Source organism: Magnolia sinica, chromosome 13, assembly GCF_029962835.1.
Source record: "Magnolia sinica isolate HGM2019 chromosome 13, MsV1, whole genome shotgun sequence".
Classification (NCBI taxonomy): Eukaryota; Viridiplantae; Streptophyta; class Magnoliopsida; order Magnoliales; family Magnoliaceae; genus Magnolia; species Magnolia sinica.
Window position 1 is genome coordinate 23,908,293 of NC_080585.1, and position 14,494 is coordinate 23,922,786.

At 38.5% G+C, this 14,494-nt stretch overlaps 1 protein-coding gene and 1 long non-coding RNA gene across 10 annotated transcripts; one reads left to right on the top strand and one right to left on the bottom strand.

Moving 5' to 3' along the window:
* Positions 1-6,014: 6,014 nt before the first annotated feature.
* Positions 6,015-8,759, top strand: LOC131224062 (uncharacterized). The gene is made up of 3 exons (XR_009160813.1): positions 6,015-6,267; positions 7,331-7,430; positions 7,530-8,759. It is a non-coding gene; the product is annotated as an uncharacterized LOC131224062 (long non-coding RNA).
* Positions 8,760-8,927: 168 nt separating this feature from the next.
* Positions 8,928-13,937, bottom strand: LOC131223266 (protein FAR1-RELATED SEQUENCE 5-like). Of its 9 annotated transcripts, XR_009160363.1 has the most exons (7): positions 13,820-13,937; positions 10,386-12,725; positions 10,088-10,276; positions 9,755-9,988; positions 9,588-9,648; positions 9,404-9,466; positions 8,928-9,179 (listed from the first exon to the last, which is right to left on the bottom strand). XR_009160363.1 is itself a non-coding variant. In XM_058218613.1 (5 exons), exons 1-4 carry the CDS (start codon positions 12,714-12,716, stop codon positions 9,607-9,609), a joined length of 2,796 nt encoding a protein of 931 aa, XP_058074596.1. In that variant the 5' UTR covers positions 12,717-13,641; the 3' UTR covers positions 9,270-9,466; positions 9,588-9,606. The 9 variants fall into 9 exon arrangements, 3 of the variants coding, with proteins under 3 accessions (XP_058074596.1, XP_058074594.1, XP_058074595.1); XR_009160362.1 differs by lacking the exon at positions 13,820-13,937 and having other exon boundaries at positions 10,386-13,641; XR_009160366.1 differs by lacking the exon at positions 13,820-13,937 and having other exon boundaries at positions 9,404-9,483; positions 10,386-13,641.
* Between the last annotated feature and the right edge of the window lie 557 nt (positions 13,938-14,494).

The window sequence follows — 14,494 nt, forward strand, 5'->3', positions numbered from 1 at the left end:
TTCAAATTACAACTGAAGTGTTTACAAGAAAATGCAGTCATCCAAAACAGCCCTTGCAATCCACCTACCTGTAATCCCTTTACAACTTAAGGATTTTACACGGTTCCAAATAACTGCTAAGAAAAAGTTTGCATGCACCCATCATCATTAATTAGTGAGTGGCAATCTTAACATCCATTCCAAGATAGACTTTTGATGGGGTGGGGGGTGAGCACTAAAGTCTTTGTAATGGAAATATTTTCTTCATCCGAGATTTCTCGAGAGACTTTCTTACGAAGTTTCGTTATAGCATCTATTACTGCCTCTAGTTTAGGTGGGCAGCTCGGCAAATAGACATCCACAAGAATTGGCTTATCGACTCCCTGAACGGTACTATGAGAATCGCAACTTAATGCCTTTGCCATGGATAGTCAACAGGGAACAGTCACGCCCTGGAAAGCTAGCAACAACGGTTGACCTCCTGCTAATCTGTTCCATTCCGGTCCAAAGAAAGTTGTTCCGTTCCCAGCTCCAAGCCCCACCCCAAATGAATGGAAGGAATCGCAACACCACTTAGGTGTTCGACCCTCTATTAACAAATTTGGGAATCCAATATAGATTATGACCTGGATCAGATCAATTTTTTTGTTTAATCTCTATATGCGCAATTCCTTCAAAACCTAAGCATAAGACTGAATTACCTGAGATGCCTGTGCCCATAAAAAATCCCGGAGCCACCCATTAGTAGTAATGGAACTCTGTGCAAAGTTTCCTCCCATGATATGAGAGTTACCTCCCCTTGATCACTTATACTACCCCAAACGGATGTAATCCTAGTAAGAAAATAAAGAAAAGACAGAAAAAAGACAATAAATGAAACTAACTATTGTACCATTTAAAGCCTATATAATCCCTCGGGCTAGACGATTTTACCCATGCAAGGGCAATAAACTTTGAGATTTAAAAGGACATTGGAGGATATATATATATATATATATATATATAAAAGAGTATTTAGGTCATTGGTAAAGTCTGCATGCTTATCAGCCGATGATTGAGATTTTACTCAACCTCCATCAGTAAGTGGCGACAATTTTTGCTGCTCATAGGTATTCTTGTCATTTTCATACTTGCTCCCTCTCCTCAATTTGCATCTAGCCCGCCCGCAACCCCTTATATGTGTAGCTGCAACTCTCTCTCTCCCAATGTATATTGCACATGCCATGCCTAATACTAATACTATCGACAAAAACAACAGCAAGAAGATGCCCACAAGGATTTGATGGTCCCATGGGTTGTCATTCCAAAGAAACAATGTGGCTTCTAAATGGATAGAGTCCCACTGAGGATCCGGCTCCATGGCTAAGTGGTATATAGACTCCGTTTCAACACTGAGATAATGGGATCGAGTGTCTAATATCAGTGTATAAAAAAGAAAAAAGAAAAGAAAAAATTCCTACCGCCCATCAAAACCAATCAACAATTGTGTGGACAAACTTTTCTTTAAGTATGCAAATGAGATTAGCGTTTTCATTTCTCCAAAGCAACGACATGGGACACGTTAGGCAGAAGATTCATTCATAGCACTCGCATTTCAGCTAATCTCAACCATTTTTTAGCCATGGCATTCATACACCAATTCGCACACCTACTCAAGTATTTTTTTTGGATATGTTGTTTATAGCTTCATTTCATTGGGGCTATGCATGCCTGCATCCAAGCTATATTCATCAAGTTGATACATGGATTTGTGACATGGTCCCATGTTGCAGGCCAATATCAACTGGCACTATTGTATTACTAAAAGTAGGAAGAAAGATGGTGTATCTACGAACATGCTAACCTTTTTAACCACATCAATTTTATTCATTAACATGGACATGGACCAATTACACAAAACTGCGCATGTACACATAAATAAAAAAATTAATACATAAAAAAATTAGTGAAATTTTCATTTATTTTTATTTTTATTTTTATTTTTATTATTTTAAAGCATTGGCCAATACTAGATCGTCCGATATTATGGACTAGGAGTCGAGGCACTTCATGAAAGGTATGGCAGCTAGCTCCTGTGTATGTGTTTTTTCCTGTTTAGGACGTTTGGTCAATTCAATTAAAGGTGCGGCGAGTTTTTTACAATTTCACTTGATGAGAAAGTATGGATAGAGTTTCTGATACTCCGCCCATTTCAGTATTCGACCTGGTTTAACAACAGATACCCAATATTCACAACAAATAAGAGTTTAGGGTTTAATGTTTTCGTTTTAAGAATGCCATTTGAAAATAATTAAAATAAGAAACTCTTACAAGATTCATGTATCAATAAAGTTCTCCCATGTCATTCCTAGGGCTTCTTTTAGAGAAATTTTATCAATCGAGCTGATGATTTGCTGTGATTGAAGCATTGGACATAATATAGAAAAATGATTTTAGTGAGTAATGGTAACTGTATTTAATTCAAAACATAAGGTGTAACGGTAATTGTATGTAATTCAAAAAATAAGACGTGGAGTCCGCATGATGTATTCATGACATTCAACCTATACATTAGGAGTAGGGCTGAAAGTCGCGCAGGTTCAACCCGTGACCAACCCAACATTGGGTTGGGCTCGGGCAGGATATATTGGGTTCGGTCTTAGGATTGGGCTATACAAACACCAACCCGATAACACTTGGGTTGGGCTCGGGTAGCTCGACCCAACCTAAACCCGATCAATATATAAGTTACTTATAAATTATAATTGAGCATGGACCGTCTATGTTGAAGGCAAAGGAAATTCCACTGTTGTCGGGTCCCATTGGTCAACGTCATTTTCGATGACTCAAGCTAACAAGATACGTTGGATTTCTCTCTCCCAAATAGATTGTATGCTACACAATACAACTTTTAAAGGAGTAGTTGTCTTATATTTTAGCTTGTTTGTTTAGAAAAAATGAACTTCTTTACCATAAATAACTACATATATAATTAGTAAAATCAAAGTACAAAATATAAGATGTGTATTGAAATATAATAGACTAATATAATAACGAAAATATTAACACGTATCCACCCAACCAACCTGACCGAGCTTGCCAACGCAACCCGAGGTTAGGTTGGGTTGGGTTGGGTTGGGTTGGGTTAGGGTTGGGGTATAAGAACCTTGGGTTAGATTAAGGTTGAGCACCAACCGGACTTAATAGTGGGCATTTGCATCCTCCACCATGTCCTTAAGAGTGGCTCACTTGAGTTTCTATTTTACATGCTATTTGTGTTCAGGGTGAAACTAATGGACAGAGTGGATGTCACAAAGACACTGCGCTGGACCCATGAAAGCAACTGTGTATTGACTTTCAAACAGTTGTGGAGTCCACCATAAAGCTGGTGAGAAATCCACCCCATCCATCAGTTTGGCTGGATTAATTTGCAGTGAGACAAAAAAATGAGGCAGATCCAAAGCTCAACTGTGTATCCGTCTACCAGTTTCTACCGATTATTTTATCTACAGATCATTTTAAGGCGTGGGCCCAAAAACTAAAATGAGGTAGAGATGCAAAACTCAAGTGGGGCATACGGTATGAAAACAGCGAATTCAAAACCCACCATTCAAACAGTTGTAGTCTTGTAGAGCCCGCCCTAAAGTTTGTGAGAAATCCACCCAATCCATCATGCTACAAAAATGAGGGAGATCCAAAGCTTAAGTGGGCCACACGGAAGAAAACAGCGAACGCTTCACACCCACCGTTGGAACACTCGGAGCTCGCTCTGATATTTATAACAAATCCACTCCGTCTACCCGCTTCATCATGTCATTTTAAGATAGAAAACAGCCGTTGAAGTCGCACGTCTATGTCTCTGTTAGTCGTGGAAGCCGATTGCGTCCTGCCCCCGCGTCAGGGCAATGGCTTTATGGGCCCACCGTGATACATGGGTTTTATCCACGCTGTCCATCCATTTTTTTCATATCATTTTAGGGTATGAATCTATAAATGAGGCAGGTCCAATGCTCAACTGAGCTCATTGAAAACTTCCTGAAGGCCACTGTGATGTTTATTTGTCATCTAACCAGTTCATAAGGTAATATAGACCTGGATGAAGGGAAAACACAAATATCAAACTTCTGCCACTCAAAAGAAGTACTTCTGCCACTCAAAAGAAGTTTTTAATGGTGGGAGCTCAATCCCCACTGTGTGGTTCACTTGATCCTTGGATCTGACTGGTTTTTTTATTTTATGTCCTAAAATGATATGGAAAAATGGATGGACGGCTTAGATAAATCCTATGCATCACAGTGGGCTCCACGGAGTCCTGCTGGACGGATTATGGTGGAGACGAGGCAGGAGGCGATCTGCTTACGTTAGTCAAATGCATCAAAGCACACCGTTCACAAGATTGGGGGCTACGGTCTTGATATTTGTGATAAATTCACTTCATCCACCAGTTTTTCAAGATCATTTTAATATGTGGGACCAAAAATGAAGTAAATCCAAAAACTAAAGTGGATCATACAGTAGGAAACAGTGAATATTGAAAATCCACCGTTCAAATAATTTTGAGCCCACTTTAAAGTTTTTGAGAAATCCACCCCATCCATAAGTTTTTTCCGATAATATTAGGGCATGAATCAAAGATGAGGCATATCAAAAGCTCAAATGGGCCACACGGCAAAAAACAGTGGGTATTGAATGATTCTATTACGTTGTTTTCAGTTCAACTCGGTGAGAATGACATTAAGAACAGTTTGAATGATCTTAAGAACGGTTTGGATGCATACAAATACCAGTAGACCCCGGGAAGGTTTCAATGGTGGCATTTCCTTCCTACTATTTCCTTCTATGTGGGCCACTTCAGTTTTACATCTACCTCACTTTTGAGCCCATGTTGATTTATCACTGACATAAAAGACAGTGGGCCTCATCTAGCTTCCTGGGCTCAAGGGGTCCGTACTCTTTCCCAGGTGGTAGACTAACAAGAGTTTCAACACCAGGTCAAGGGTTCAAGTACTCATAGGTGGTGAAATCCCACTAAGGTGTGAGTGTGTGGGTGCGAAAAAAAACCAAAAAACAAAAAAAAAAAAAAGCTTCCCAGGCCCAAATTTTTGCAGTTTTTGGGCAGACTAATCAGGCCTTGCAATTCGGCCATAGCCTGCTAATTAGGCCCAAAAAAAGGGGCTCAAGCTCATGGCCCTTATATTGTGGGTCCCACTGTAGACTAAGTCAGTCCCAAAATCTGGCTGAACATTTTTTTGCTGAACAATCTAACCTCTGATTGGCGGACAATTGTTTGTTGAAATACAAACATTAGATAATTTTCAATTTTAACTGTCCAATAAATGTCCACCAATCTGATGGCCAGATAATATTTGGTTTATGATACATATCAATTGGTCCCCATAATCTGGACAGTTTGATTTTTACTCATCTCTATGCCTGGTGTGGAATTTCTAAGTGACTGTGTATCATCCATCAGCCTCAGCCCCCGAATGGAAACCTTTCCATGCAACTAGTTGCATTTGGACTCATTCATATCCGCATCACTTATTTCAACCATCCTTGGGTAGGTTCTGTCCGCTCTTCCTCCAACATCAAGCAAAAAACCACAGAATCTATGGTCCAAAACATCCATCACCGGACCTATTTTCTGCAAACAATCTTGTCCATCCATTTTTGAATGCCACTGACCTTTTGGTTTGAATCATTAAATCAGTATGATTTTCTCCAGGCAGCTTATCAAGAAACGAGTAGATTTGATGGACAGTGCAGATAGGTTATATGAATCATCCAAGTATTCAGTAGTTGGGATTATTCAAGACCATCACTTCTTGACAGATGATGGCCTCAGTTATTCTTTTTTTTTCCCCCTTAATTTTAAAAATACTAAGGCACTCTTAGGTCTTCACAAAAAATAAGTTCATCTCATATTAGTTAACAATAATTATGTATTAGGACTTTGGTAAAGATTAAAAATAATTTTGATAGCCCATAATTTGTGTAAACCACAATCACTCATACATAATTAGTGTTACTTTAAATGAGATGAAACCATAATTTATGTAAACTACAATTACTCATACATAATTTATGTAAACTACAATCACTCATACATAATCATTTTCGCTTATCAAGACAGTCCACATAAAAATGCTTGTTACATGGACATTGGTGTTTGGTAGAAATGCTTTAGCCCCTTGCGATGGAATATAATGATAGTGTCATTTCTTTCAGTGATAGGGGGAAAAAAAAAACATGACTTGGGGGTATTCACCAGCGGAATTTGCCAGGAGGGTTATAGCAACACCATCAACAGTATGTTCTTCTCTCTTATGATCATGAGGAAATTAAATCTTAATTTCTCAATTCACTATAATAGTTTGGGTCTCTTGCTGAATCTTATGCTTATTCTGTCTAGAGGTGGGCATCGAGCCGAGTCGAGTCGAGGTGGGCCAAGCTCGGCTCGGCTTGTCCATTATGTACTCGAGTTCGAGCTCGAGCTCGGCCTCGAGTTCAACATTGAAGCTTGGCCTGTTTGCCAAAGCTGTCAAGTCGAGTTCGAGTCGAGCTAGTGGTTCAAGTCGAGTCAAGTTTACCTTGAGTCGAGCTTGAGCTTGTTGGGTGAGAGAGTAATGGATTCTGTTCTTGATCCTCCTCTATTGATGAAAAATTCAAAAATCTTAAGAAAATCAAAGCAAAACCCGATGAAAAAAAATCAAACAAAGCTTCAAATCGGATGAGGAAACCTATAAGAACCGATCTGTTCTTGATCTTCTTCCACCAGTAGAAATCCAAGTACTTAAAAAGAAACAGAGTAGACATCAGAAATCCAAGTAAAGAGCTCTAGCCAATCAGATCATTGGATTTCCTTGAAGCTTTAACAAATCTAAGAAGAACCCATCTCGAATTTCTTGGGTTTCTCACCCAAGAAGTAGATCTCAAGAGATTGAAATCATACAATTGTGGAACTGAAATGAAAACTGGTGGTGGTGGTCCGGGCGGGTGTGCAGCTGGCAGCGGGTAGAGAAAGAGAAGAAAGGGAAAGGGGGTGCATGTGGTCGGGTAGAGACTCTAGGGTTTTTTTTTTTTTTTTTTTTTTTTTTTTTAAGTTAAAACTTAATATATATATATATATATAAAATATTTAATATTTAATATATTTATTAATCGAGCTCGAGTTCGAGCTTCGAGTTGAAATGCCCCCTGGTCGAACTCGGCTTGAACTCAACTCGAGCTTTAAATAATTAGCTTGGCTCGGCTCGAATCGGCCATTCAAGCCGAGTCAATCTGAGCTGACTCGAGCCAAGTCGAGCAAGTTTTTTGAGCTAGCTCGACTCGTGAACAGCCCTAATTCTGTCTCATTTCCTTTGTTTTGCAGGTTTTAATTGAAGCCATTGACATGTGAGTTAATGACATGATTTGTTATGATGTCATGTTACCTAAGCTAATTGATTCCTCTACTTTTCCATCTATAACAGGTTCTGTGAATAACATGCAAGTGATGGCTATTCAGTTTCTTTTTTTTCTCTCTTTCTTTCTTTTTTTAAATATATTTTAATCTGCATCCATTTTGGCAGGGATAGATTACACTTTATAATTCTGAACAGGGAAGAATTTGAAGGTGTAGACAAGGAAAAGGCCACAGTTGTTAGTTACTAATAGGGAAATGCAAATTCGAGTATGTTTCCATGGATCAATTTGTAAGCTTATGTTCCCATTTTTGTTGAATGACAGCAATTAGATTTCCTGATATAGACTAAAACTGAGTAAGCACTTCCAAACTAAAAATGAGGCTCCTTTCTTTGCGGAGACCTCAATCAAACTAGCTAGTTTTATCAAGTGCAGTTTCTCAACATCGTCTCCTAGACAATCCATCTTGGAAAATTAAGAAGAGATTACAAAGCAATGTTGCAGTTGCAGGAAATATAGAAAAGACTGCAACGGCAGCAATGATGATGACAACAATGCAGGATAGATTGTTCTCCTGTGAAGAGGCCTTATACCCTACATTCAAGAGATGGACACAACTGCATGCACAAGCCAATGTGGCTCATTTATACAGGATTCTGGATGTTCATCAGATGGTCCACTTGGCAAACATGTCCTACTCTTAAATCACGCCAACCCACTCATCAGGCAGCAGCAAATGTGTGTTGAATGGAGATTGTTGGTTATAATTTCTCCTACACGTCACCCACCTGATGAATGGACCATCCATATTTTTGGGCTAAGGAACATTCAGCATTAGGACCACCCTATGAACATTGCCAATTCTGCACATGTGCCACATTGACATGCACGGCGCATCTGAGTTAGATGTGAAAACAGAAAGATCACTATGTTAGGGTGTGTTTTGTTGCACCAAATTTCTTGCAACATCATGAAACTCCTTTTCAACGGGAGAGTTAATTGTGGTTATGAAGCCCTGTAACAGGGCTGCTGTGACTGACCCTTGCAAGTCCTCTTTCACTTGGTATATCATAATTCATCAGTAGAGCCCCATGCTAAATGTTGATATGTTTAGTTATCAAAAACCTCCCTATACAGGGCACCTATGTATGAGACCTGGACCTTTCATTTGTTGGAACCTACCATTGTTGGCTCAGAAGTCACACCACTCCTATCATCTTAACCACCTATTGGGCAGTATTTGGGGACTATGATCAGGTGGTTACAACAAGTCCATTGTGGTCAACATTCAGCGAGAGGAAGCGTGCCAATCAATGGCTGCTATCATTTGAATTTTCGCATAAGGCCCATCAACAGTAGGTCCCAAAGTATATGATTCAAAAGCACTTTAAAAAAAAAGTCAAAATAAAACAATCAACAGCTAAAAGAAAGATAATTGGAGTTGCATGTGGCAATGGAGCCAGTTGTAGAATCCAAAATATATGACTAATGGTACTCTAAAATACTGAAATCAAAACAGTCAGACAAGTTTTTTTAAGGTAATTGAAGATGCATGCAGCAATGGGTGGAAAACACCCAGAAAACATCAGTTATATACAGAGAGTTTTTTGCATAACATCCATATTCCTTGATCACTCCTTTACATCACAGCCTGTAACTAATCAATCATGAAAGAACTGAGGGAGCTTGAAAATGTTAAAGAAAAAACAAAAAAAAAAATATATCAACAGTCAATGGGCACAAAACAGATAGAAAACATGAAACTCTGGAAACCAATCTATCAACAACATGTTTTTCACCTTGAGAGCTGAGGGACCCTGAAAATACACACACATAAAAAGAAAAAAGAATAACTAACATTAGAACCATGCCATTAGAGGTATTCCACAACACACTCTCAAAAGAGTAAAGAAAAACTCAATATCTAATTACTGGAATGCTGAACAAAATACAAAGCCATACACATTAGTCAAAATATTTGTCAGGTTATGTGCCAAGAAAAAAAAAAATAGCATCCATATGTTGCTATATTGATTCATACCTCAAGGAGGCGCTGGTCCTCAAACCTCACTGACTAATTTTCACTGGATGGTGATGATGATGACTGCATGTGGAATTTCACTTTCAAATGCATAAGATTTCTCATAAAGTTAGAAAATATTTCTTTCACCTTGAGAACCAAGGGACCTGAAAATACACACATAAAAAAGAAAAAGAAAGAATACCTCAGGCAGGCGCTGATCCTCAAACCTCAGACTGATTTTCATCAGATGGTGATGATGATGACTGCATGTGGAATTTCACCTTTAAATGCATAATATTTCTCATAGGATCTAAATTTAAAATTTTTATTCAATAAAGCTTCGAGTAATTATCAAGAAATGTCATTTACTTGGCTAAACATGACGCTCCCTTCAGATGATTCTTGCCGTAACTGGGGTAATTGAGGAATACCCGAAGAATTTTGTTGGCACAAGTTGATGTTTGGTTGGTACCCACAAGGGGCAGATGGTGCATTCAAGGATCCACTGGGGCCAGCAATGCAACCCATCACCATATGATGATCAAGTCCTATATGGCTTCCATCAGGTATTATGAAATGACTCCCTCTAGCAACAAATCCGCCCTAGTAAAGAGAAAACATAGTAACAGAATCACAGTTGATGAGCACGTGTTATCAGCACAACATATGATATACTTTAGTAAATAAAAATCTCAATCTTACATGAGATCTGATGCTCAAGGACTTTTGTTGGTATATGTTAATATTAGGATGATGATACCCACAATGAGCCAATGGTGCATTGATAGATCCACTGTGGCCAGGAGTGTAGCCCATTACCAAATGATGACCAAGTCCTACATGGGCTCCACTTGATAATCCAAAAGGACTCATCATAGTAACATGTGAACCCTGGTATAGAAAAATAAATTATAAAAAGCTGTAACATGGATAATATATGATATGACAAGTTTAATAATATATAATATAACAAGTTTGGTAAATAAAATCTCAACGATACCTGATTGACCTGGCTCAATGGGGAGAATGCAATTGGATAATGTGAAGGCTGAAATGAAGGAAGGTGAATGATATTCGGTGCTTGGGCTGAATCATTTCCCTCTTGATTTGTTTGTGGCTGAATAAATTCAGTTCGAGATTTTTTCTTTCTTCCTTTATCTAGTGGATTTTTGAATGTACGACGACCACCTCCAACTCTAGGCTTCATTTTAATCCCACTTACTGTTTGAGAGCTGAGACTATCAACAGAATTAACTTCATTGTCAGTCGACTGATCGTGCATACTTTCAGTATCTACACTTTCATCATTAGTTTGAGATGCCATCATGGGAAGTTCCTTGATCCCTTTTATACATTTTGTCAATTCATCATGAAATTTGTCTGAATATCTATCAGCAAAATTAAATGCCTCTTCATATTCTGCAGCCATTGAAGCAATTTTAACAAACTTGCGATACAAATAGCTATAACGGTTCGATGAAGAAAGCTTAAGGTCATCTTGTATTGTAAACCCAAGATTGTCTTTCTCAGTACCAACCTTTGCATCTCTTTGCCATCTCTTCAAAATATAATGGAGAGGAAGCGTCTTTATATTATAGTAATCTAGAACTTTTAGTGCATGGCTACATAGTATCCCTACGAACTCGAATTTCTTACAACTACATGTGACTGTATTGTTCGATATGTCAAATTTAACAAGACGGCCTTCATCTTTGTCATTGAAAATAACTTGAAACTCTAACACTGTGCCAAATTCACCACCTTTATGAATTGCATGATTAAGAGTTTCTTTGTACTCATTTTGAAATATTTCAAATACTTCCGGAGTGTATGCTTTTGCTGCTTCCATCAGCATCTTCACATCAACAAACAATATCGGGGCACTTTGTCTCATTCTGAAATCGGCTTCTAATTCTCGATATCGTCGTTCAGCCACTATCCGTTCATAATGCGTGAAGAAACACAAAAGATTGTATTTAGAGCTTAAATATTTCTTCAAAACATGATTCATGTTCTCCCTCCGTTGTGTATTCTTCATGTCAGCACAAAATATATTTTTGTCATAAACCAAAGCCCATTTTTTCCTTTCTTTAAACAAATCTTGTAGCCATGTATTTTGTGTTAGATCATATTTCTCGAGCATATCATTCCATACAGTTATAAATTCTTCCTCTTCTTCGCAATCATACAGACACTTGCTGAAATCATATTTGAAACCTTTTGAACTCTGAAATACATGACTAAGGTGCTTTGCAGTATTTTGATATATATGCCAGATACATGGGCGATGATGTGTTCCCGGCATCACAGAAGCTATTGCATTGCTCATTTCAGCAATCCGGTCTGTTACGATTGTCCTTGGTTGTTTTTCAGACATTGCATTTAAGAAAGTTTCAAACAACCACTTAAATGATTCAGTTGTTTCATCATACAAGAATGCTGCACCAAATATGACTGTTTGTTTATGATGATTTACCCCAATAAATGGGGCAAATGGACGATCATAACTGTTTATTCTGTATGTAGTATCGAAGCAAACCACATCCCCAAAGTAACTATAATCCATAATCGATTTCGGATCCGCCCAAAAAATATTGGTGATTTGATCATCTTCATCTACTTGCATTGCATAAAAGAAGGATGGATTCTTGACTTGCATTTTTGTAAAATACTCTAAAATAGCTCCTACATCTCCCTTTTCCATTGCTTTCATTCGCTTCTTACGTAAGTAATTTTTGTAATCAACGGGTATGGATCCCAAATTCTCTTGACCTCCAACTTGTCTACTCATAAATTCAATGCCTGAGTTATCTGCCATATCTGCTCTAGCTTTTTGAGCATTAATTAAAGCTCGTTGTGACCTTAACATGTGAACCTCTGATGGTGAAATAACCTCATGGTTATGCTCCGCAACAAATTTAGTGACACTGTATTTGCCATTCACTTGAAGCTTAATGCTCATTTTTGCTAAGCATCCAGTTCGTATATCTGGACGGCGATACTTTGCCCGATTCGTTCGTTTATCTTTCTGTTTTCGACCTTCTTTATAACAACAAAATACCTTCTTAGTGACGATACCATCATTTGATTTTATACATGATGATTTTCGAACACTAAACCCTATCTTCCCAGCATATTTATTGTAAAACTCATATGCATTCTCTTCAGAATTGAACTCCATTCCAAGTTTTGGTTCTTCATCTAATTTCTCACCTGTCTTAACCAGTACTTCATGTACTACTTCTTGAACATTACTTCCCTCTTCAAGATTGCCTGACCTTCGACATGATTGGGGTAAAACTTGGCTATCCTTGGTGCCCATGTCATCCATTGACCTTCAGTACCATTATAAAATTGTCAGATTATAAAATCATCAAAACATACACACAAGCAATAGTGAAAAACAAGCAATCAATTCTTGCAATAAAAAAGTAACAGTGCATCATTTTTTCGAAAATATTGCCCATGTATCCATTTAAACACTGAAGTGCAAAACTAAGAATAAAAATCATAAAATCCGACGATGGGTACGTCGTAAACACACCTTGTACAAATTGCTAAGGCAAAATGCATATGCACAACCGAAAAACACTTGCATAATGATTAACTATTTTACCCTTGGTGACCACCACTTGATTAGGGGTAGCAATGGGCCGGGTTCAGGTTGGGTTAGGGTCAGACCCGAGCCTGACCCATCTAGCAAACAGATCAAGAACTAAAACCGAACCCCATCCCGCAACCCATTACCCTGTAGCCTGACCCAACCCACTTAAAATTCATCAAACCGAAGCCCTGACCCACTTAATTGTAATCAAGTCGGCTTGACTGACCTGATCAGACCTGAAACTACCTCACTAGAGTTTTAAAATGGAATTCGAGGATAAAGACCCAGTAAGACAATTGGCCTGGTAACCATGAGCTCGCGGGCATAAATTCAGGCCAAGACCGGGCCGATCGGCCTAAAATTTAGGCCTGATGGGCCAGGGCATAAACTGAACAGTTACCAAATCTAACCTAGAGCCCAGAGCATTTATCCGGGCCGTAAAATTCAGACATCAACTCAGGCATGCGGTGGCCCACTCAGGCATTGACAGCCTGAGACAGAATGCCCCACCCTATTTCTAATCTTGAAATCATCGTCATATCTCATGCACATTCACAGAACAGATCATATGTGATTACTAGTTCATGAATTCAAATAATTTCTACACCAGAAATGATTCATACAGAAATAAAATGAGAAGTAAAACAATAAAAAAATATATTTATAAAAAACTTTAAAAAATTTAAAAAAAATCTAACCCTAATGAGATCTTGTATATTTTTATTTTAAAAGACAATCAGATCATGCATTTAGCACGAGATCTACGGCAGAGAGACGCAACGAAAATTACGAAAATGCCAACAGAGATTGAAGGAATGCATTTGCCTGAGATGTATCAGATCATTCAAGAAAGCTGGAATGGAAGCCCGAACGACCGAACGAGCGAGAGAGACAGAGAAAGGTGTCCGATGGAAGAGAGCTTGGTGGGTTTTTTTTCTGAGTTTCCGTTTGAGAGGGAAAAACGAAATGGCACGCGATTACTCTTCAAATAGAATATTGAAGAGAGCGCGGATTTTCTGGAGACCCTATCACCAGGGATATCTCTGGTGACCCGACTATGTAGGGCCCACCGTGATGTATGCGTCTTATCCACGCTGTCCATCCGTTTTCCATATAATTTTAGGCGGTGAGAAGCAAAAAATTAGAAATTATCCAAAGCTCAAGTGGACCACGCCACAGGAAATAGTGGGGATAATGATGTCCACCGTCGAAATATTTCTAGGGCCAACGATGATGTTTTTTCTTCATCCAATCTGTTCGTAACGTCCCATATGCTTATGGATGAAGAGAAAACACAAATATCCGTTTTATCCAAAACTTCTGTGGCCCTCAAGAAACTTTCAACGGTAAGGTTTTAATCCTGGCTTTTTTCTATAGTGTGGTCTGTTTTAGATTTGCATCTGCCTCGTTTTTTTTTATCATGCCTAAAATGAGCTGTAAAAACGTATGTACGGCGTGGATAAAACAAATATATCGGATCACCAGGATATCCAGGTCTCCAGGTA

What these genes read in the sequence shown, in the direction of transcription:
- LOC131223266 (XM_058218613.1), bottom strand. Translation starts at nt 12,716, where the DNA reads ATGGATGACATGGGCACCAAGGATAGCCAAGTTTTACCCCAATCATGT. An exon ending in CCTTGAGCATCAGATCTCAT is followed by an intron (nt 9,989 to 10,087) that starts GTAAGATTGAGA and finishes TCTCTTTACTAG; the next exon opens with GGCGGATTTGTTGCTAGAGG. An exon ending in GGAGCGTCATGTTTAGCCAA is followed by an intron (nt 9,649 to 9,754) that starts GTAAATGACATT and finishes TTCCACATGCAG; the next exon opens with TCATCATCATCACCATCTGA.